This window comes from Planococcus citri, chromosome 5, assembly GCF_950023065.1.
Source record: "Planococcus citri chromosome 5, ihPlaCitr1.1, whole genome shotgun sequence".
NCBI lineage: Eukaryota > Metazoa > Arthropoda > Insecta > Hemiptera > Pseudococcidae > Planococcus > Planococcus citri.
The window spans coordinates 20,634,083-20,657,607 of record NC_088681.1 but is presented as its reverse complement, the minus strand read 5'-3'; the positions used below and the strand labels follow the sequence as shown (position 1 = coordinate 20,657,607).

General features: G+C 32.9%; 1 protein-coding gene and 1 long non-coding RNA gene across 2 annotated transcripts in view; one reads left to right on the top strand and one right to left on the bottom strand.

Annotated features, from left to right (window-relative positions):
- LOC135848176 (uncharacterized) overlaps positions 1 to 23,525 on the bottom strand; it is a 185,438-nt gene that overhangs the window by 113,236 nt on the left and 48,677 nt on the right. The gene's annotated exons all lie outside the window — the stretch shown is intronic.
- LOC135848172 (uncharacterized) overlaps positions 4,473 to 23,525 on the top strand; it is a 60,127-nt gene continuing 41,074 nt past the window's right edge. Inside the window, exon 1 of the mRNA XM_065367984.1 lies at positions 4,473 to 4,980. Coding sequence (XP_065224056.1) covers positions 4,978 to 4,980 — 3 coding nt within the window. The 5' untranslated portion in view covers positions 4,473 to 4,977. The remainder of the gene's footprint in view (positions 4,981 to 23,525) is intronic.

Below are 23,525 nucleotides of genomic sequence, written 5' to 3'. Positions count from 1 at the left end.
TTCAAGTTTGAGGCGTCACAGGTGGTGAGGTACATTTTTGGGAAAATGACTTGTTTTTTCATATTTTAAATCAAAAAGTTTTAAATTTTCCATTTATTGTTCCCTTATTTTGAAAATTTAAATTTCTAAAAATTGTAGTGGTGATACATTTTGAGAGAAACTGGGAAAGTTGAAAGATCTAAACATCTGAAAATTTTGAATTGAAAAAAAAATCGAAATGCTTTCTTAAGAGAAGAAAAAAATTGATAGGTAGTAATAATTGAATTCCTTCCCCTTCCATTGGAATAAAATTTGAGAAATTGTCCTGCTTTTGTCTTCTTTTCTATTTTTCAATAATGGAACACAAATTTGGTCTCCTCCCCCCTTCTGAAAAATATTGAGGTATTATTGGAAAAATGACTTGTTTTTCCCATATTTCAAATTTCCCATTTATTCTTCCCTTATTTTTAAAATTTAAATTTCTAAAAATTGTCTCTCAAGTTGTGATGAATTTTTGTGTTTTTTTGGGGGGGGAGGGGGGGAGGTAAGTATATCAAAACATCCGAAAATTTTGAATTGAAAAAATAAATCGAAATGATTTTTTAATGTAGGTAGTGAAAAAAATTGATAGCAATAATTGAATGCCTTCTCCTTCTATTAGAATAAAATTTGAGAAATTGTCCTGCTGTTGTCTTTTTTTCTATTTTTCAATAATGGAACACAAATTTTGGATCCCCCTCCCCCCTTCTGAAAAACATTGAGGTATTATAGGGAAAATGACTTGTTTTTCTCATATTTTAAATTTCTCATTTATTCTTCCCTTATTTTGAAAATTTGAATTTTTAAAAATTGTCTCTCGAGTGATGATAAATGGGGGAGAGGGGATCTAAACATCAGAAAATAGAAAATTTTGAATTGAAAAAAAAAATCGAAATGCTTTCTCAAGTAGTGAAAAAAAAGTTATAGTAATAATTGAATCCCTTCCCCTTCCATTCGAAAAAAAATTGAAAAATTGACTGGCTTATATCTTTTTTTATATTTTTCAATAATGGAACACAAATTTTGGATCCCCCCCCCCCAATTCTGAAAAACATTGAGGTATTATTGGGAAAATGACTTCGTTTTTCAATATTTTGAATCAAAAAGTTTTAAATTTCCCATTTATTCTTGCCTTATTTTGAAAATTTGAATTTCTAAAAATTGTCCCTCATGTGGTGATAAATTTGGGAAAAGGGGGGAAGGGAGATCTGAATTGAAAAAATAAATCGAAATGCTTTCTCAAGTGGTGAAAAAAATTGATAGTAATAATTGAATCCCTTCCCCTTCCATTGGTATAAAATTTGAGAAATTGTTCTGCTTTTGCCTCTTGTTCTATTTTTCATTGTTTTTCTATATTTTAAATCAAAATTTTTTTAATTTCCCATTTATTTTTCCCTTTTTTTGAAAATTTGAACTTCTAAAAATTGTCTCAAGTGGTGATGAATTAGGGGGTGGGGGAGGAGATCCAAACATCTCAAAATTTTGAATTGAAAAAAAATCTAAATGCTTTCTTCAGTAGTGAAAAAATTGATAGTAATAATTGAATCTCTTCCCCTTCCATTGGAATAAAATTTGAGAAATTGTCATGCTTTTTTCTTTTTTTCTATAATGCAACACAAATTTTGAGCCCCCCCTCCCCTTGGCCCTTATTGAGGTATTATTGGGAAAATGGCTTTGTTTTTCCACATTTTGAACCAAAAAGTTTTAAATAATTTGAATTTCTAAAAAATGTCTTCCAAGTGGCGATAAATGGAGAGAGGAGATTGAATCCCTTCCCCTTTCATTGGAATAAAATTTGAGAAATCGTCCTGCTCTTGTCTTTTTTCCATTTTTCAATAATGCAACACAAATTTTGCCCCCCCTCTCTCTCATCCAAAAAATATTGAGGTATTATTGGAAAAATGACTTGTTTTTCCATAATTTTAAATCACAAATTTTTTCATTTCCCATTTATTTTCCCCTTATTTTGAAAATTTGAAGTTCTAAAAATTATCTCAAGTGACGATAAATTTGAAGAAAAAGATCTAAACTTCTTTTGAAAGTACGTAATAATTGAATCCCTTCCCCTTTCATTGGAATAAAACTTGAAAAATTGTCCTGCTTATGTCTTTTTTTCTATTTTTCAATAATGCAACACAAATTTTGGGACCCTCTCCCCCTTTCTGAAAAATATTGAGGTATTATTGGGGAAATGGCTTCGATTTTCCACATTTTGAATCAAAAAGTTTTAAATATTTGAATTTCTAAAAATTGTCTCTCAAGTGGCGATAAATGGAGAGAGGGGGAGAGGGGAGATCTAAACATAAAAAAAATATTGATAGCAATACTTAATTGAATCCCTTTCCCCTTCCCTTCAAATGAAAATTTGAGAAGTCGTCCTGCTTTTGTTCTGTTGCTTCATGTGTTTCAGTTTGTTGAACAATTTGTAGAATTAACATCACTACACAAAAGAACATTTACTCAAAATCAAAAATTTTTCGGCTTTTAGGGGGGTTAGTACACGGGGTGGGGGGGGGGTAACAAAAAAATGTTGATATTTTTGAATTCAGCGCGAAATTTTAACCCATTTTGATTGGTCACATGGCCACCTTTGAAAAAAATTGCGAAGTTGGTATTTGATGAAAAGAGTAGTATCTACTTACTTACTTACTTACTCTATTTTGAAAATTAATTACGACGAAATGTGCTAGTCGAATTTCGTGAATAAGGGCGTTTTGAAAAAGTAAAGGTACGCTGTAACGGGATATGAGAGAAAAATCCCCCCCCCCCCAATACATCATGAACTGGGGTGTGAAAAGTTTGAAAAATGGGCGAAAATTGCGTTTAGGGTTGCATAACTTTTGATTGTGCAGGAAGCCGGTAGAAAATTTTGTATTTTTAGTATTCCAACACTCCAAGCTCTATCCAATTTAATTATCCATCCCCAGGTCGAATTTTTTGTGCATACTCTTTCTAGGTCGTCAAATAATACCCCTTTTTCAACTTTTCCCACCCTAAAGACAACTTTAAAATTTTTTAATCGTTTTCGTAAATAAATGCCAAAGTGGTACCAACGCTATGCCAAGTAAACTTTTTGTCCCTAAAAAAAATCCCAATAACATCGATTTTTAGGGCAATTTTCGCCTCATCGTGGATTTGTAGACTAAAATAATTGTTTGATTAGGTAGGTACTAATATAGAAATAGGTAAGGTACTATACCTCTACCTCATTCAGAGACTTCACAAACCTTTCCTCAAATCCCCCAAAAACCATATTATAAAAACATACTCGCTCTCAACAAGAGATGAGAATTAGTTATTACAACGACGACCGACGATGAGATAACACAAAACCAGCTAGTAGCATCCCATGCTTATGTTAGCTGCAGTTGACACCGTCTCTCTATCCATATGACATAATTTTAAAAACCAAACCAGGTAAAAAATTCATGGAAACGAGTGCCCTCGAGGTATCTGGAACCTTGATCGTACATAGAAACCGGTAGTACATCTTCGAGTCATTTTTTAACAACTCTTCTTCGTCGTTTGTAGAAGATAGGTACTCGTACTTACTCACCGAATATACGAATACGAATACCGTGCATTAATTAACCAGTCGCTGAGTCGTTTTTAATTCACTTTCGATTGATCGTTGTAATATTTTGACTCGATTTTTTTTTCGACTGTTCTATTGAGTCATCGCGTTATCGTCAGTTAGGTATCTCAGCAGACTGGTAGGCTATAGGGAGATTCGGTTAAGTTTATGGTTTCCTATATTATAGTGATGACGACTTTTTACCACACAGGTGTAGATAGGATTCATTTCTCATGGTTATTTTCCATTCCAACCATGCAGTTTATTCCATTAGTTTGGGACCTTTGAATGCTTCAAATGATGTAGACCTGTCTGAAGATCCATGAATGATTTTGATGAGGATGCTCTGAGACATAATCAATAATCATTCAGTCCTCTGGAGCCATAATTTTAGATGATTTGGGATTTTGTAGGGAAGGAAGGGAAGGGATCTGCGCAAGAGTCCATACTTATAAGCTGAGATAGACTGATTCTGGTGCCAGAACCAGAGCTTTCCAATTTTAGCCACCATTGCTGAACACATTCATCATCAGCATTTTGAAAACAAACCAATAAAATTACCTATACGATTTCAATCTGAATCAGCTCACATATATCCTTAACAACCATGATAGGTAACATGTAGATAGGTAGACACATATTATACCCCTGCCTACCAACTACATACAATCTACATAGTAGTACACACATATTACACTATGTAGTACCTACGATTCGTAGTACACCACACACGTACGAGTCATAGTACCTACACAGGGAAATGAGAGGGAGACTGGTTAAAAGAGAGAGTGTAATGAGATCGAGAAAGAAAGAGAGAGAGACAGAGAGGCCGGCGTCGAAGAAAGAAAAAGCGAGACCGATAGATTGTGTCCTCGATTTACAACACTGTTAACTGCTATCACATTGATACTTCTTCGAGACTAGTTCAGTTGGTGATTGTAACTCTGTGCGTGTATTTTTTTTACCCAACTCCAACGAAAAAAAAACCGCCGCAATTCCAGTAGTATCTCTTCGACCAGCTATATACCTTCCAGATCGTCGTCGAGTCGAGTTTTTTTTCAATTTATTTTTTCAATTTTCCACATTTTCGATTTCATTTGTACGCGCTGTGTGATACCTATACCTATTACCTACACCTAAACACGAATCAGTGATCGTCTCATTTTATTCGATGATTATGTAGTGATTGGTCAAGTTTTTCAAAGTGTGCAAGTGTTTTTCCATTTTTTTTTACATTCAGTTCGCTGTTGTTTTTTTTTACATTCGGCTTCGGTAAAATATTCAACAGTATAAGGTGCAGCTTCCTGTAAAGTTAAGAGAGATCCTTTCGTCTTATATGATTTCATGATCTGCGCCACATAGAGTACACGCCGAATCGCATAAAAATGGTAATATTTCACTCTTTTTTTTCTTATTTTTACTGCATTAGGTAGATTTATTTTTATTTCGTTATGTAATAATTTTATACGTATGTTTGCCTAACTCGGTTGAAATGGGTTGAAATTACTTAATACTAAAACGTATCTCTCAAGTCGGCTCGACGAGTTTTTATGAATGAAGCAGGTATCACCTCTCGCTGGTCCATTCTCTGGAGAATACATTTTTCTATAAATATAGGACGATAATACACCGTGTTTCGAATAATCCTGTTTCTAGAGCATACGTGATCCTTCCACCTTTCAATCAAAACGTCAAAATAATCGTGTTTAAAACGAAAAAATCGTCACACTAGAATCAAAATAGATAAGATGTTTTCGGGCATCAGAAAATTTAAAAAAGCACACGATTCATTTTTTAAAAAGGTACTTGCCTTCGTCCTCAGTCTTTGTCTCGTGATTTTGAGGCAAAAATTGTTATTTTTCGAATGAAAATTCAGAACGTTTGATTAAGTATTCATTTTGCTACTCCTTCCCCTTCCCTTTCCCCAAATTCAACTTTTTAAAATTTTTTCAAAATTTTCAAACAAAAAAAAATTATACAAACGCCAACACCAGCACTTGGAAAATTTGTAGAGAATATCAAAAAATATTGTTTTCAGATTTTAAGCAACAAAGTTGAAGTTTGTCCAACGACTTTTAAAGCTTTTTAAATTCCAAAATGCAAAAATAACTCGAAAAGGGTATAATATGAATTCCCAAAATCCGCTTTTCCGTATTTTTCGGTTGTTCTTCATCTTCTGCACCCTCCCCTTCCACCAAGCCAAAAGTTCCACTTCGTTCAGCATTCGCAGAATTTCAATGTTGAACCAGCACAGTAAATACATATTATAATATCAGTAGGAAAATTTTGGATTGATTTTCTCACTTTTTCGACTTTTTCGAAATAATTCTGAAATTTTTGCCTTTCTCAATTAATTTGAAATTTTCAAAGGTTTCTTGAAATCAACCTCAACAGTTATAAATTTTGTTTCAAAATCAATCTCAACAGACGTGAATTAAAAAAAAAAAAAAAAAAAAGATTTTTCAAATCCATTTTAACCCAATACTTTTATCGATGTTGGTTTCAATTTCAGGTCAATAAACTTCAACAATTTCCGGACAGAAAGAGTAACGTTTTTCCCACAAATTTTTGAAATGAAATCATACTTTTCGTAGCATTCTGATCTTGAAAATTATGACTTCATCGCTTTCTATAAATTTAATTTGCACGAGTACAATCGAAATGTTCTGAAAAATTCGGTTTTCATAGGTACATTCAAAATAACGAATGTGAAATCAATGGTCATACTTTTCGTAGCATTCTGATCTTGAAAATTATGACTTCATCATTTTATATAAATTTCATTTGCACGAGTACAGTTGAAATATTCTGAAAAATTCGGTTTTCATACGTTCAAAATAACGAATCTGAAGTCATACTTTTCGTATAGCATTCTGATCTTGAAAATTATGACTGCATCATTTTCTATGAATTTCATTTGCACGAGTACAATCAAAATATGCTGCAAAATTCGGTTTTCATTCGTTCAAAATAACGAATTTTTTTTTATACCATAAGAGACAATTTTTCGATTTTTCTTTATTCGAAAAAACGAAAAAATCCACTTCCCAGATATTTTTTACACCCACTTCAATGGTTGAAAAAAAATCAAAATTCTGCAAATGGAGAAATAAGCAGACCACAACCAATTTTATATCATTCCTCACCCCCCCTGGGCCACCATTTTCGTAGAACACCATAAAACTCAGAAAAACGTCCAAAATTCTGAAAGAAGAAGCAAATAAAAGGAGACTATCAAAGTTTTATTGAAAAAAGAAAGCCATTTTGGCAAGAAAATTAGCTTCTGAAAACTTGGGCAAAAAAGCAAGATTTTTGACAGGAAAATTTTGCAAACCTTTTAAATATGGTTGGGTCAGAATTTATTCAAGTCAAAATTTTTACAGATTGAATTTTTCCATTTTCATGAAGGATTATAATTTTTTTTCTAATTCAAAATTCTGAAAGAAGAAAAAAATTAATGAAATATTAAAAATTTGATTGGAATTTTTTAAAAATCAAGAATTTTTGGCAGTCTGTAAAAAAAGCAAGACCATTCCGGCAGTTTTTGAGAATTTTAGCAAAAAATTAAAACTTGATAGGAAATTTTTTCAATCCTGAACTGGGCTAAAATTTATTCGAGTCAAAGTTTTTGCAAATCAGAATTTTCCCATTTTCAAAAATCATCAAAAAAAGTGGGGAAAAAATAGAAATTCAGAATGAAGAAGAGGATGAATGAAATTGAACAAATAAAAAAGCAAGTTAACTATTTGGCAAACAAAAAAAAACTGTTTTTGCAAAAAATCTGGAGCTTTGACAAGAAATTTTTTTCGAACATTTTAAACAGGGCTGAGTCAATAAGTAATCATTCCAAGGGAAACATTTTTAAAAAAGTAAGCCATTTTGTGAGTAAAAAAATCGATGCCAAAATGTCCACATAACTGTTCGATGAATCATCAAGTTTTTTTTCAATCTTTGGAACAAATGACGACAAAAATAGAAAAAAAAGAAGTTTCTGTGATTTTTTTTGTAGTTGAGTAGGTATCTGGATGGAATGGATAAAAAGAATTTAAAAATTTTCAAGATGATTGGTTTCGAAAAATAGTTGATTCTTCAGATTAACTTGAGCTCCAGAAACCCCACTCAGAATTTTTTTAAAAGGAGTTATTCAAAAATTCACAAATAATCCTTAATATTCCTCTCTCTTCAAAAGTCGTGAAAAGGGCTCATATCATGTCGAATTAGTCACGTTCTCGATTCAAGCTGGTACTACATATCTGATTTTGCTCAAACATTTTTTGTAGGTTCCTCATTATTATGGAAGAAGGAACATCGTCATCATTGGCAACCAATCCCTTGATTTTTCGGCTGATTAAACCTACTTTTTGTCAGCTCAAATTTGTAATCAAATTGGTCGAAAGTGCTACAACTTGGAAAAAATCTGTTAATGACACTTAAATAATAACTGAAAGTGATACCTATGTACTTACTTTCAAAAATATTTTTCAAAACTTCAAAGTTAAGATTATTTAGAAAGTTAAATTTTCAAAAGCTTGTTAAATTTCGAAGCCACGATTTAAAAATTTGAAAAAAAAGAGGCACACATTTTTTGGTATTTAGCAAAACCATAGGGAGGGGAGGGAGGGAGGACCAAACCTCAAAATTTTAGTCACAATGCAAAAAAATGGCAGTCATTATGTGACATACTTATCATTTCATACGTTTTCAAGAGCGCTCAACATGAATATTGAATATTTACACTTATTTTTTTTTTATTTGTTCCCTCCATTGCCCCCTCCCCCACCTCCAGTGGTTTCTCAAATTGCTCGAAAATCGAAAAAACCGTGTGACACATGGTTTATTACAGTTCTGAGGGTGCTGAATACGAATATCGACTTATTTTTTTGATTTTATCTCTTCAACGCCTTCTCCCCATTGACTTGTCAAATTTCTCGAAAATTGAAAAAACCGTCTAACACTTGGGTTATTACATTTTTGAGGGTGCTTAATACGAATATTAGCTTATTTTTTTGGTTTGGCCCCTCCAACACCCCCCCCTTCCAATGACCCTGAAAATTTACTCAAAATTTAAAAAACAAATTGTGTCACACGTACGTAAAAAACTTGTATCGTAAAATTTCCCCAGAATAATTCGAAAAATTCGCCAATTTACGTAAAAATAATCTCAACTCCTCTCCTCATCTACACTCTTCCTCGATTATGGGCCATTTTCCATAATTCTCTGCATTACTACGTAACGTCTCGATAAACCCTCTCGATTACCATGATAATCACCGCGGATATGATTACGCGACGGTAATCTCTTCTCTTTCTCTGGTCGCCGGCGACCTACGACGATCAAAATAACAGTACCGCGGCGGTTACTTTCGTTATACGGGCAGGAGAGAGGAAAAAAAATTCACAACACGAGATTATCTCGCCTAGGTAAGTGTAAGTAAGTACTCGTACTACAACGTACATTGTAGGCAACATAAACAAGCCATTGTCCTTTTCTTTCTCGACACGCGACCTTCGAACCTTCGCAGACCTTCTCTCCGTTCTCACACGCTAAATAGATTTTTAATTTGTAAAATTTTCTTGTACGGCTTCTGTCCAATGTACATAGGCGGCGTACATCGTACAACTATAGGTATAATATACCGCGTAAACCGACCAGTTAACCGCCACACCATTCGTCGTCGTGTCGATGCAGTGCTTCGTATAGTACCTAGGTAATCATGTAAATTTATTCAAATTGCACCTCGGCTAAAAAATTTCCTACGCTGTAAATGACTCGATTACGTAAAAAATTCGGAACTGATTATGAATCCTAACTGCTAAAAATTTCACCGTTTAAACGACGCGACCAGATGACGACCCGACCACAATAACCGCGTCGCGTCGATGCTTCAAAAGGGGAAATTTTTTCACCGTGAAAATATTATACTTATACCTACTCTTATGCATATTATGAGACATTACTCGTGTGTAGCCGCACCGGTTACATAATCACGACCAAGCGACCGACGACCGTTTAAATAACAATAGACAATTTAAAAATCAGAATTGTAAACGAGTAAAATTTGCCACCATCCAATTCCAGTCGAGTCCACATAAAACCCAGAGACCGTTATGAGGAAAAAATTTCCCTCGAGGTGTACAAGTATACCTACAAAGACAAATTGTGATAGGTAGGTCTAGATATGTACCTAACCTACCTATCGATATAAATATATTTTAAGGTCATTTCCAGGAAGTTGGCTTTGGCTCGGGTCGTGGCCAAATAATTCGAAAACGTGCTCATTGGCAAATTTCCACCACAAAGTTCGAGAAGGTAAACAATAATAAGTAATTCTTTGACATAGATTTCTGCGAATTGTTCTTTATTATTTTATACGCGAGCAACTAATTAGTGTTGTGACCGACCTGCGGTAATTTATGATGAAAATTTGCCAATTTGAACTTTTTATACGATCCGGAGGTGTCGATCACGAGCATAAAATACAGCTAAATAGGGCGAGAGCGATGCTTTATTGTTAACATCAGGTCGAGTCACTGGCCAAAAAATGTACATGAATTTTACAGACAAAGTAATTTTGATTTACTCATTTCAACGAAAACCAGCGCATGTGGGGGTGGGAGGAGGGGGGGGTGAATCTACCCCATGCAAATCTGAGAAAACTAACGTTACACTAAAAATCAAAATTCGAGAAAAAATTTTTACACTGTGTTGAAAATTTTTTTTTTAAATATGAAATTTCCCATTAAAAAAATAGTTGAATTACTTCATTGAACACCTGAACAATTCTCCTGAACAGATCCTGATTCTGTTAAACACGCTAAAAATGTTCAAAAAATAAACAAAAACTTGGGTCGATTCACAAAAAAAAAAATCATTAAAAAATTCAACGAGCGAATACCTATACTGTGAAAATTGCGCAGAATGTCGTCGAGGATTTTTCAAAATGTCACAAAGCACTGTAATTTTTCCAAAAATTACTTGAAATCGCCATAAAAATGAGTTCGAAATTGAAGAAAATTTTATTAAATATTATAAATTATTCGGTAAAATAACACAAAAACTTCCATAGACGAGTTGAAAATTCACGAATTTTCGTAAAAATTGCTCGAAAAATAGTTTAAAATAACGAAAAGTAGACGAAATGTCACCAAAACTTTGAAAGATAAAGCAAAAATTCCCCAAACTACGAAAACAGGGTGTCAAACAAAATCTAAAAAGGAGGGCCTTGGAATGACTTTCGGCTTCTGGAAGGACATTTTCAAAATTGAAAATGTACTGACCCCCCCCCCTCCCTCCCCTCATTCATTTTCACAAAATTGCCTAAAAAAAAGTTTCAAACACTTATAATTTCAAAAAAAAATAAATAAATAAAAATAATCAAGAAAATATGTAGATCAAACAATGGAAATAATCATGCAATTGGTTTTCATTAACAAAATTATCATCAATAGCAATAAGGTTGCCACTAAAAATTTTTCAAATATATTACAGTAATTTATTTTTAATTTTTTGCAATTAGGTAGGTATATCTATTTACCTGTCGTCTAAAAAAATGAAAAATTCTTCAAAATTGAGTTTTCATTTTTCGCTCGATTTTGATTAAATGACAGAATTATTCGAAAACTCGGAAAAAAGATGGACCTTCGGGCAAAAAGAAGGACTTTTTCCTGAAATTTTTGAAAAAGAAGTACCCATAGGAAAAAGATCAAAATTATTCTGACCTTCTTGATCGGAAAAAGACTGTTAAACACGCTGGAAAAGTAGAAAAAAGTACTTTAAATGCTGAAAATGATGAAAAAATTACTGAAAAATAAGATAAAATTGAAAAAAAAATTTCTAAACTAATGAATCGTTACAAACATTTATTGAAACGAATGAAAAATTGACCGAATAAATTACATGAAAATCGTTGAAAGTAAACAAAAAAGCAATAAAGAATGAAAAAAATTACAAAAAACGAAAAAAAAACTTGAAATTGATGAAAAAATTATTGAAAAACAAGAAAAAGTCGAAGAAACATTATCAAAACTCAGCGAAAATATTTGCCACAGTTGCCCAAAATGAGTAAAAACTTGACTAAATTGGCATAAAAATTTTTGAAAATGCCATGAAAATGCGAAAAAATTTGCAAACATGCAACAGGGTGTCAAAAAGTATTCGAAAGTTGACCCAAAAAATGAGAAAAAGAAAAAATACGAAATAATTTCAACACCACCAGAATTCTGTTACATATAAGTAAAGAAAAAAATTACTCATTTTTCGCCAAAAAATTTATAAAATTTTCATACCTAAAAGTAATTAAAAATGGACCGAAAATTTATAAAATCAAAATTTTGTGAAAAATGTTCAAAATATGGACAAAATCAACAATATTACTAATAACAATTTTTATACAAAGGTGTCGATAGTAAAAAAAATTTAATCTAATAATGTGAAAATTCGTGGGGGGTGGGGGAAATACCTCAAAAATGACACTATAAATAGGAACAATAATTACACACATGGAACCACGAAAAAAAACCACAGCCTAAAATTGGATAAAAATGATTGAAATTGGAGAAAAAATTATCAGAACTGCGCAAAGTAAAATCAAACTTTCCTTCCAAGTCACACGAAAACCATTGAAAAGGCGGAAAAATTTCGTGAAATAAAGATAGAAATTATGCAAAACATCGACATTGGACAAAATCTACAAAAATCAACTGAAAAATGGCAATTAAATTGGCAGTGATCTGAAATTATGATGAAAATGACGAAAAACTAGCAAAGCAATGTTGAGATTTTGAAGAAAAAAAAGAACACAAAAAATGAAGAAATTGCTCGAAAATTTTTGAAACCGAACCTAATAAATTACCCTTTTATGCTCTAATTTCAACAATATTACCCATCAAAACATGATCACGTCGTCTGCAAACGAACCAATGACGAATACATTTTTCAATTTGTTCGAGAGACGAGAATATTGAACAAATGTACATCCTTTCACGATTAAATTAATCCTCGTATAGGTACGAAAAAACAACAACAACAACAACAACAATTCTAAACTTGAACCATCTTTTTGTGAAGTTCATCGTTCATCCACAGTGGCAGATCTCAATCTCGACCCACACAATTGCTTTATTGGCGAACGATTTTCAACTCGCGTTCGATATTATTCGTATATACGAGATACATGATCAAGATTCACGAATCACGATAAACGACTCTTACATCTTATTAACCTCTCCAGGCAGGGCAAGTCATTAAAAGTACAATCAACCGGTACAGGTGGTACTGTTCTTGTCTTGTCTGCGTTCTGCGTCACATCCTCGGCCAATAAATTAGGTAAATTTCGCAAATTCCACGCCAGTTCTTTGCTGATCTACTCTGCTCTATGCATAGTGTGCCTATTACATATGCAAAATCACATAGTCTTTCTTTCTCCCAAATTTAGAATATATTCTTCATCCAATTCGTGCAAAATCTCATTGATTCAATTATCTTCATCACGTGCCGCCATCATACAAAGTAATTTTAGAACCACTGCGTCAATCAATCATATTGCATTAACAAAGCTTTTCAGATACTTATACTTACTCGTATTTATGTAGATACATAGTTGACAAGTGGTTCGAGATCGGTGTAATTTTTTTTTCGCACCGATATCGACAACACACGATGCGATGTATGAACAGCTGTCAATCGATTCACACATAAACACGAGCAGCAACACCTTCGTAGAAGAAATTTTCCAATTTTTTTCTACCCATATGCTCATCTGCAGCTCTTTCACTCGTCTCTTTGGTCGTCATATGTGATCGTCACAGTCGCGTCAACGAAAGACAACCTTATATCTTCGCGTAATCGATCGTTATTTTTAGGCCAAATGAGAAGCTATCGCAGCGCTTTCACCATATTCTAGATTTAGTATAATTTTTCCACTAATACACATATCGTTGATGGACATCTTCTTCTAATCGTGTACGTACATATATTACGATATAAATGTAGGTAATAGGTATATTAATATTATACCGATGAACAGATAAATTAAGTAGGACGAAGTTATTAATATTTTTTTCTCTTTAAACGTAAAATTATCGATGTTGATGATTTCGCACGAGATTCATGTGCATGTTATCATTATTATCATATTCTCTCAAGCATCTGAATACATAGATTCATGATACTTCGAAAGGGCAAAATCTCCACATTCTGCACTTTTTCGTTGAGTATTCATTACGATGGAAGTTACCGTAATGGAGCAGAGCTAGTGTAGAGAGACCAAAGTATAAATCTTCAATAATCATTTTAATTCATCTTTTCTTTTTTTCTCTCAAAATCTTACTTCTTCTTCTTTCAAAAATTTTTATTTGAGCACATAAATTATTGAATTCTCGACGTTTCGTGTCAATAAAATATTCTGAAGAAATCTGACCACAATCGTTGAAAAATCATTAAAATCCGCTTCAAACAAATAATGCAACGAGAATATATTGGGGGGGGGGAGCCTTGAATTTCATTAAAAAGTCCATTCTAAATCATTCAGAATTCATGCGGAAATTCAATTGAAATAATTATCAAAGAGAGGCACAAAATGAGACAATATGTAGTACTAAAAAAATGCTATCTAAATGTTTGGATGTTTGCAGGAAACTGTAAAATTTCTCGAGATCTATATCAAACAAACAGAACTTCCATCGGGAAATTTTCTCAATCGTCCTAATTTGAGAAGAAGGGTGTTGATGAAATCAAAATTCATGCAAAACAGATTTTCCAAAAAAAAAAAAAAAATGTGCACTTGAAGAAAAAAAGTCAAAATAGGACATTTAACTGAAAATTTTTTCAAATAATGATTCAATTGGTGCAAGAGAGGTTAAAATTTATGCAAATCAATATTTTTTCATTTTCAAAAAAAAAAAACAAAACGAAAAAAAAATTAAAATTCTGAAAAAAATGCAAAAGTTTTAAATTGAAAAGCAAAAAAATTAAAAACCAGGATTTCTGTAGTTGATTATGACAAAACATGGTTTAAAAAAACAACAAAATGTTTCATCTGGAAAACAATGAATAATTTAGAAAACATAAAACTATGAAACATTTTAAAAAAGGAAGTAAATAAAGAGAAAATTCAAAAGTTTGATTGAAAAAATGGAAAAAAGCAAGAATTCTCTGTAATTTTGACAAAAAGAATTTTTCAAAATTTTGGTAAAAAACAGGTTTTTTTGCAGTTTTGACAAAAAAAACAGGTTTTTTGCAGTTTTGATTTTAAAAAAACAAGTTTTTTTGCAGTTTTGACAAAAAAACAGGTTTTTTTGCAGTTTTGACAAAAAAACAGGATTTTTTGCAATTTTAGCTTTTAAAAAATTTGACTGCTCAGGTCAAAAGGAGAGAAATGGAGCCAAAATTTATCAATTTCCAAAAAAAATAAAAAAATTTCAAAAAAATCAAAAATTTTGAAAAAAGCGAATAAACTGAAAGTAATTGTTGAAAAAAATGTAAAAAAGCAAAAATTCTCTGCCGGTAATGAGAGTTTTTTTTAATTCGGAAAAAAACAGGAATCTTTTGCAATTTTGGCAATGAAAAGGACCTTTTTAAAAAAAATTGTATTTTATTTTACAGTTGGTCACTTCTCTGTCATTTGCTTTTTTCACACACAGTGTCGTATATATATGTAGAAAAAATTCAATGTTCCGGTTAGAAGGAGAGAAATAGAGCCAACATTTTTCAATTTTCAAAAAAAAAAATGGTAAAATTTGAAAAAAATAAAAATTTTGAAAAAAGAGAATAAATGAAAAATTTAAAGGTTTGATCGAAAAACGGAAAGAATAAGGAAGACTTTTCTGCAATTTTGACAAAAAAAAAGAGGCAAAGTTGAAAAAATTGAAAAAAAACATGAATTCTCTGTACTTGATTTTGAGCAATGAAGAATTTTTTTAAAATTTTGGTTTAAAAAAAACAGGATTTTTTGCAATTTTGGCAAAGAAACGTTGGTAAAATTTGAAAAAAAATCAAAAATTTTGAAAAAAGCGAATAAATGACAAAATTAAAGGTTTGATCGAAAAAATTGCAAAGAGAAAGACTTTTCTGCAATTTTGACACAAAAAAAGGTAAAGTTGAAAAAAAAGCACGCGAGTTCTCTGTAATTTTGAGCAATGAAGAATTGTTTTTCAATTTTGGTAAAAAAACAAGATTTTTTGCAATTTTGGCAAAGAAACGGCACCTTTTTAAAAAAAAATTGATGTTCCGGTTAGAAGGAGAGAAATGAAGTCAAAATTTTCATTAAATCAAAATTTTTCAGTTTTCAAAAAAAAAAAAAACTAAAATTTTCTGTGATAAACAAATTTGAACAAATCTAAAAATTGCAAAGAAATTCTTTCAGCCATAATGGTTTGAAAATCGCATTCAGGTTGAAAAATCCTTTCAGAAAATTATTTTCGAATAATTAGAAAATTATTTTCGAATAATTAGAAAATCTGAAAAAAATCAATCATTCATCATATTGTTGAAAAGTGGGAAAATTCTTTAAAAAATGAAATGAAAATCTGAAACCGCCTGTGCATTAAAACGATAGAGGAAAACAATTGGAGGGAGGAGGGGGAAGGAAGAATAAATATTGCAGTAGATACTTATGCTAATATTTCAAGAAAAATTAGAAGAAAAAGTTTGATCATCGGAGGGACAAGAAAAAGGCAGCGAGAAATTTGAATTCCCATTTTTGCAATGTGTTGTGCTGATATACAACTTCACATTTAATATCTTTTGAATAGTTGTACGTATTTAGATCGAAACCAATTTCACATTTTGGAAGGTCATTATGAATGTAAGATTTAAAAAAATTCAAGGCAACAATTTTCAAAAAATTGAAAGTTGCACTTTTTCTGAACGTTAATTGAAAATTAAACTTGACTTCCGAGCTATGAATCAAAATTCTGAGGGAAAAAATGAATAGCGACTAGCGAGTAATAATTTTTCATACTGGTTCGAATCGAAATATCGTATTTTCAAAATGAGTCACCCCTCCCAAATTTTCATTCGAAATGGCTCAAAAAACACCAAAAACATGCAATGTATCGAATAGTACGAGTCATATGTCCTCAACACGAAATGTAGTCATAGAGGCTACACATTTTTCTGTTCCGAACCATTCCACGCTCTCCTAAATTCGGGTCAAAATTTAAAAATATCGATGAGGCCATGTGATATTGAATGACAGTTTTCAAGGGCACTGAACACGAATAAGATCTTATTTCGTGAATCTAATTCATTTCAAACACCCCAGTTCACTCTCTAATTGGCTTCCATTCCGATTAATGCCCGAAAAATTGATAAATGTTATGCGATATATATCGAGTAATTATGTTTTTGAATCAAAATAAATACATATTTCAGACCTAATTTGTGAGAATGGCGATGGTTGAAAATAAAAGAACCAAGATTTTTTATAAAATGCTACTAGCCCAGTCAAATAGCAGAAAAAAATGGGCGAACCCAAACATAATTGCAAACAAAGGTTTTTTTGGTGAATATTGTCTAGAGTGGTGTGCTGAATAACATACTAAAAGTCCCCGCTCATACCCCACGAGCTACCCCCCCCCCCCACAGTGGATCAAAGCCCCCCCCCAAATCAGTTTTTCATCAAAAACTCCTGAAATATTGAATTTTGAGTTAGATGAGCCCAGTGATCATTTCATATCCTCCCCAATACCTATCAAATGAGCTATCGACCAACTCCCTAGCCTCAAGGGGGGTGGCGCTACGACCCCTCAAAGTGACGTGATTTCAATAATTTTACATTTTATGATTTGGGACTTGTAACCTGTTCTAATTGATAAAATGAAGTCAAACTTGGGGAATGGGATTATTTTGGGAGCTAGAGTTGACCTCTGGAGTGGGGAGGGTCAAAGTTGTAAATTACAGAAGGCCCATTTTTTTGGAGGGGCATAACATGATCCCAAATGGATGAAAAGGGTCCAAAATTATACCATCGGACAGTACCCTATCTGTGATTAACATATCCAAATTTCAGCTTCCTAGGTCATCCTCATACCATTTAAAGCGGAATTAAGCTAAAAATCCCCTCACAATGGGAATACTGTCTTATGGTATGATTTTGGACCCTTTTCATCCATTTGGGGCCCCTCCAAAAAAATGACCTTTCTGTAATTTTCAACTTTGACCCTCCCCACTCCACAGGTCAACTCCAGCTCCCAAAATAATCCCATTCCCTAAGTTTGACTTCATTTTATCAATTAGAACAGGTTACAAGTCCCAAATCATAAAGTGTAAAATTATTGAAATCACGTCACTTTGAGGGGTCGTAGCTCCACCCCCCCCCCTTGAGGCTAGGGAGTTGGTCGATAGCTCATTTGATAGGTATTGGGGAGGAGATGAAATGATCACTGGGCTCATCTTACTCAAAATTCAATATTTCAGGAGTTTTTGATGAAAAACTGATTTTGGGGGGCTTTGATACACTGGGGGGGGGGTAGCTCGTGGGGTAGGGGCGGGGACTTTTAGTATGTTATTCAGCACACCACCCTAGACAATATTCACCAAAAAAAACCTATGTTTGTAATTATGTTTGGGTCAAATTGCATATTTACTGTGCTATACCTACAATCTACAATCTCCTAAACAGAGCCCAAATCTCGCCCCAAAAAAGTCCATCTATCTGACGACTTTACTCTTCAACTCATCCCACAACAAGATGTACCACCAACTTGACGGTCATATTGCCACCGTCTTCATCGGTGGTATCCAGAAGCGAAATAAAAAAAAATTACACAATCCTAGGTCGATTACGGCCACCGGCGTGTTTTTCGATTTCACTCCAGTTTCTCGCGCCTCCTCTTCGTCCTCTTTTTATACTCTCGTTTCTTCATGCACATACTACAAAGATACCCGATACGATACCCATTTACGAGGAGCGAGCGACGGCGACGTCGTTTATCATTATCATTAATTATTTCGAGCTTATGTAATTTAATTGTCGATCGAATTTAGGTACGTATCTTTTAAACAGACGCACCGCCGCACCACACCACACCGGTTTCATTTATGAAGCCATTGGCTGGTCACTGGTCAGTGGCTCGGACCTGTACTATGGTGATCTATACACTCTCTCATACACCTGTCATCATTGTTACATTAGAATTTGCCACAGTTCAAGGCACAGGTACCAACTACCTATAGCAGCATTAAGCATTATGCGTTGTTATCGCCGCCTATTAATCGTTCTTTCAACCTGTTCGCGAGATGCCACAGCGTATTATTTTTGGCAAATTATTAATATTCCTTCGTATTATTTTCTCTCAATTTATCTGCTATTTTTTTCCAGCATGTTACGTACTGTGTGCTATAAATCTTCTGCGAGAGCGAGACACAGACGAATTTTAAAGCGCGTTAAATCGCTCTCGTTGATCTTCGAGTACGAGTAGGTTACTTTCCTCTCACTCTTCTGGCCCTTTCATTGATATTTTTCTATATTAGTCGCGGCGCGCGTAGTGTATTAAAACGCGTAATCTCCTCCGATATGCTTATAGGCAAGAAATGTATACGACAGCTCCATCATCCGTATAATTATCACGTGCTGTACCTTACCTACCTTATACTATACTATACTCGTATATATAAATCAGCTCAAGGGCATACCGTGCAGCATTATCTTCGACAAACTTAGCTGTAGGTAGACGAATACTTGTTACAAAAATACAGCCATAAGAACAACAACAACAACCTATAAGTAGGTAGGTACGTATTACCATCGCCGAAAAATCGATCAACTCTATAAGTGAATCTAATACACCAGATCACCGCCAAACTACGTATACTCATTTATGTAGTCGAAGTACGAGTCGAATTGTACCACATAAATCTCATCGTCGTCTCCGACTCCGAGCACTTTTTCTTTCATTTAACACCAGCATTAGACGGGTATAGGTATAGGACATAAAAAACCGGGTGAAAATTTCCATTAATATAACATTCATCGCCTCTATCGTATTATGAGCAGAGGATACTCTTTTTGACACAGTTCGTTTATTCATTCGTGTTTTCGTCGAATCGATTAAAGGGGCATTATTTTTTCTGATATACGAAGGTCGACGTGAGATGATCAGGTACATAAAAGGGTTCGTTCGATATCACTTCGTTCTTAATGGTTTTAATAGGAATAAAATACTCAGGTATACCTACTTATCGTACTTATAAATACCTATCTTTAATCGTTACTCTGTCTCGTATCTGCTTATGGTAGCAATGAACCAAAAAATGAACAAAAATATGAGAAAAAGGAAGGGACGAAATGAAATTAATAAATTAATAATGAAACTTCTACAAGATGCTTGATCAATTTGTTTTGCTTTATTCAGCTAGAAACCATGTGTTTTTTGTTATTTTATTCATTAATTCAAGTAGATTTTCAAAAATTTTATACTTGAAATCCAAAAGAATGAAAAAAATAGAAAGGAGCAGGCCTTTTTTTGTACGTATTTCATTCCTTGAGGGGACGCTAAATTGAAGTTACAAGTCCCTAATTCTCATCCCCCTGCCACTGTGATTCGAGAAAAAAATCAAAGTAGGTACCTACATTTTTTTTTGTTGAAAAAATTTTGAACTTTTTTGAAATGAAAAGTTTTGATCACTTTTTTTGCTCTTAAAAGTAATGATGCCCCATAATTATGAATTTTAAATGTGAAAACCTTGGCAGATTTTGTACCTATTTGAATAATTTTGAACTAAAAAAAATTCAACTTTTTTTGGAAAAGTAGGTACTAAAATTTATTTTTTTTAATTTTTAAATTTTTTCATTTTTTTAGTTTTTATACTTTTTATAACAATTTTTTGATTTTTTTGAATTTTTCTTTGGAGGGACGCAGTTTCGCTGCGCTCCCCCACAAAAAAAGCCTTGGATACGAGACTTCAGAGCCAACTAGAAGAACGAATAATTTCACTCGAATCTTGAATTTTTTCCAAAGCGAGGGATCTTGGGCCTTTTTAGAGAAAATTGAATCAAACGACCAAAAATTGAAAGAGCCTTTATTATTGTTTTCCCTGGGATCGAATCCCCTCTGCATGACTCTGAGAGGCTTCTTGGGAGCCCCAAAACCATTCAAAGCGATCAAACGAACAAAACTTTAATAAAATGAGCCAAACAACTTTTTTTTTCTGAAATTATTTGTAATTAAAAAGTAGGTATTAGATTTCAAAAATTTCAAAATTTCAAGTTATTTTTTGACCTAACGGTAATTTAATAATTTTGAAAATTCGTCAAAAAATATAAAACCAACATTAAACACATAAAAAAAAGTTTGAAAGTTCAACTTTTAGCTGATTTTTTTGCATTCTGATGTTTTGAGGTTCGAACATTTGGAGGGAAAATTTAAAATGGAAAATCTCAAAATGAAAAAACCTTGAAATTTTTTTGATCAAAGTGCAAGTTCAAACCTACAATTTTTTTAAAAAATTCACCTCGATCTCTACCTTTAATAGAAAATTAATAATGGATTAAAATCTTTCTGAAGGTTCAGTTGACGAATAATTATGGACTATGGTAATTTTTATACTTGAGATGGGAGAGGTATATATTTTTGTTTTTCAATCGTAACTCTGAACTTACACTTTGAATATAAAAATATTTCCAAGTTTTTTTTGACCATCTAAAAAAAACGAAAAAGTGTTGTAATGGAAAAAGTGTACGAATTCGGCGTAACACAATACAATATACCTACATATCATTAAAATTGTATAGAAACATCTCAAAAATTATAAAACGACTTACATTTGGGCTGTTGAGTCTCACAATGAAAATTTTCACTAACCTGAAACAAAAAAAATACAGTAATTATGAGATAAGGTACATTCTTTCAATCAATAATCAATACGAGACAATGAGACATGAATGAATAAGTACGTGGTTGAAGAGTAGAATCGTTCTCATCGATTTTTGAAAAGAAATATACCTACGTAAGAATAAGAGACATTATGAGAATTCATAATCACTAATCCTTCATATTCTAAAGTGCTGTCCACGAAATTCAGCTCAACGAGATCATTCAAAATTATTTATTTGAGAACTGGCTCAAGAATTGAAGTCGGAATCCACACTCACCTCTCTCAAAAACGTCGTAAAAATGAATCAAAATAAAACTTTTCAAGTTTTTTCCAAACAGGACAAAAAAATCTAAAGAGCATCTCGAAAAACACCATCAGTTCAAATTTTAGAAGCCGAACCTCATTTTTCGTTTTTTAACGAATTTTTGATACCGGTTTCTACAAAACAAAAAAATACTCGTAATTTGGTAAAATTGACATGAAAAGCTAAAATTAAAATTATTCTTTCGCCAATATCAAATAGTGGAGATTTCAAGCCGTTCTGATGCTTCAATAAATTTTAAACCTTCCAGTTTCTGAAAAAATGGCGCGAAAAAGTGCCAAAATTAAATTCAGTGCCAATAAATTTTAATTCAACTGCCATTGTGATCAAATATTAGATCGATTTAAGTGAAAATTATCAAAACTAGTTTCTGTCCATTCAAAATTCAAAATTTGTATCGAATGATCATTTTCGAAAGAACGAACCCAAGAATACGTTGGAAGCCTTAGAACGCCTCAAAATCACATCACCCCCTCCCCCCCCGATTCGGAAGGTTGAAATTTGAGTACATACAGAGCACAATCCAAATATCTGCTACTGATTCAGCTGTCTCAGTTTCACCAAATTTTAATTCCCTCTCCTCAACCCCCCCCTCTCAATTAAAAATAGGCTAAATTCTCAAAAAATTCCCAAAAATTGAAAAATGATAAAGTATATTGAGCTCCTGAAATTCGGCCCAATGATAATAATATGTATTATTGTGTATTTCTATAGATACCTACTCTTCGAATTTTTCTCAGTCCCGGTCAAAAATTTTCTCATGGTTGGGAAAGCTTCCTTACAAGCACATACGTACGTACATTTTCTGAAAAAATTCAAAAATTCTGGAAAAATCAAAAATCGCTCTGAAGGTTTGTTTTATATTATGTAGTTCCATCTAAGACTAATTTTCATCGTTTTTATACTGAATAATAATATTTATGTTTTATTTTTTAAAAATCACGAATCATTCGAAAAAATCAATTTTGAATTTTTCGAAAATTCCCCAAAATGATTCGAAAAGTCAGTTTTATTAGCTGAAATTTTGGTTGGGGGGGGGGGGGTCAGATCATGTTCATTCGAAAAATCAGAGGTGGATACCTCGAAAATACATATGTATAGGTACTTCTCTTGTAACTCACTTGTAAGCATAAGAGTTCGGCACGTCAACTTTAATGATGGAGTATTTACTATTGAGAATAATGTTTCCCAATTTTACTCACAATAGCTTTTCCAAACCAAAATTGAAATGACCTCACAGTCATAAGGAGGATGATTCAAGAATTTTTTTTCAATGGTCTATGAAAAAATATAAAATTTCATAGTTTATTTTCTCACAAAAAAAGATTTAAAAAAAATAATACCTAATGTGAATCACTACCGATTTTAGTACCCAGCTCAAATGTGAAACGTATTTAAAAGCATTTCTGTACCTAATCCACATCGCCATTCATACAAAAACATCATCTCTCGTCTATAACAACACCCTTTTTCCCTTAAATATTTTTTTTTTTTGCCATCACACAATAACAATGCACGGTCAATCCTCAAATGAATCAATCTTCTTTAGCTCGAGGGGTCTTGATCATCGCGAATGATTTTGTCCACCATTTCCCTCTGCTTCTGTGTTCTGTCGGACCGATTTATGAGGTGCTACAGAGACGGGTAATGCTGGATACTACAGGCAATTAAAACGTACACTGCGCATTTGTCCTAATCACGTGCTATGAAATCAAATGAATCGTTTTCAAGAGCTCGTATTGTACTATAGGATTGGTCTTTGTGAAAACGAAATGATACGCAGATATGGACATTGG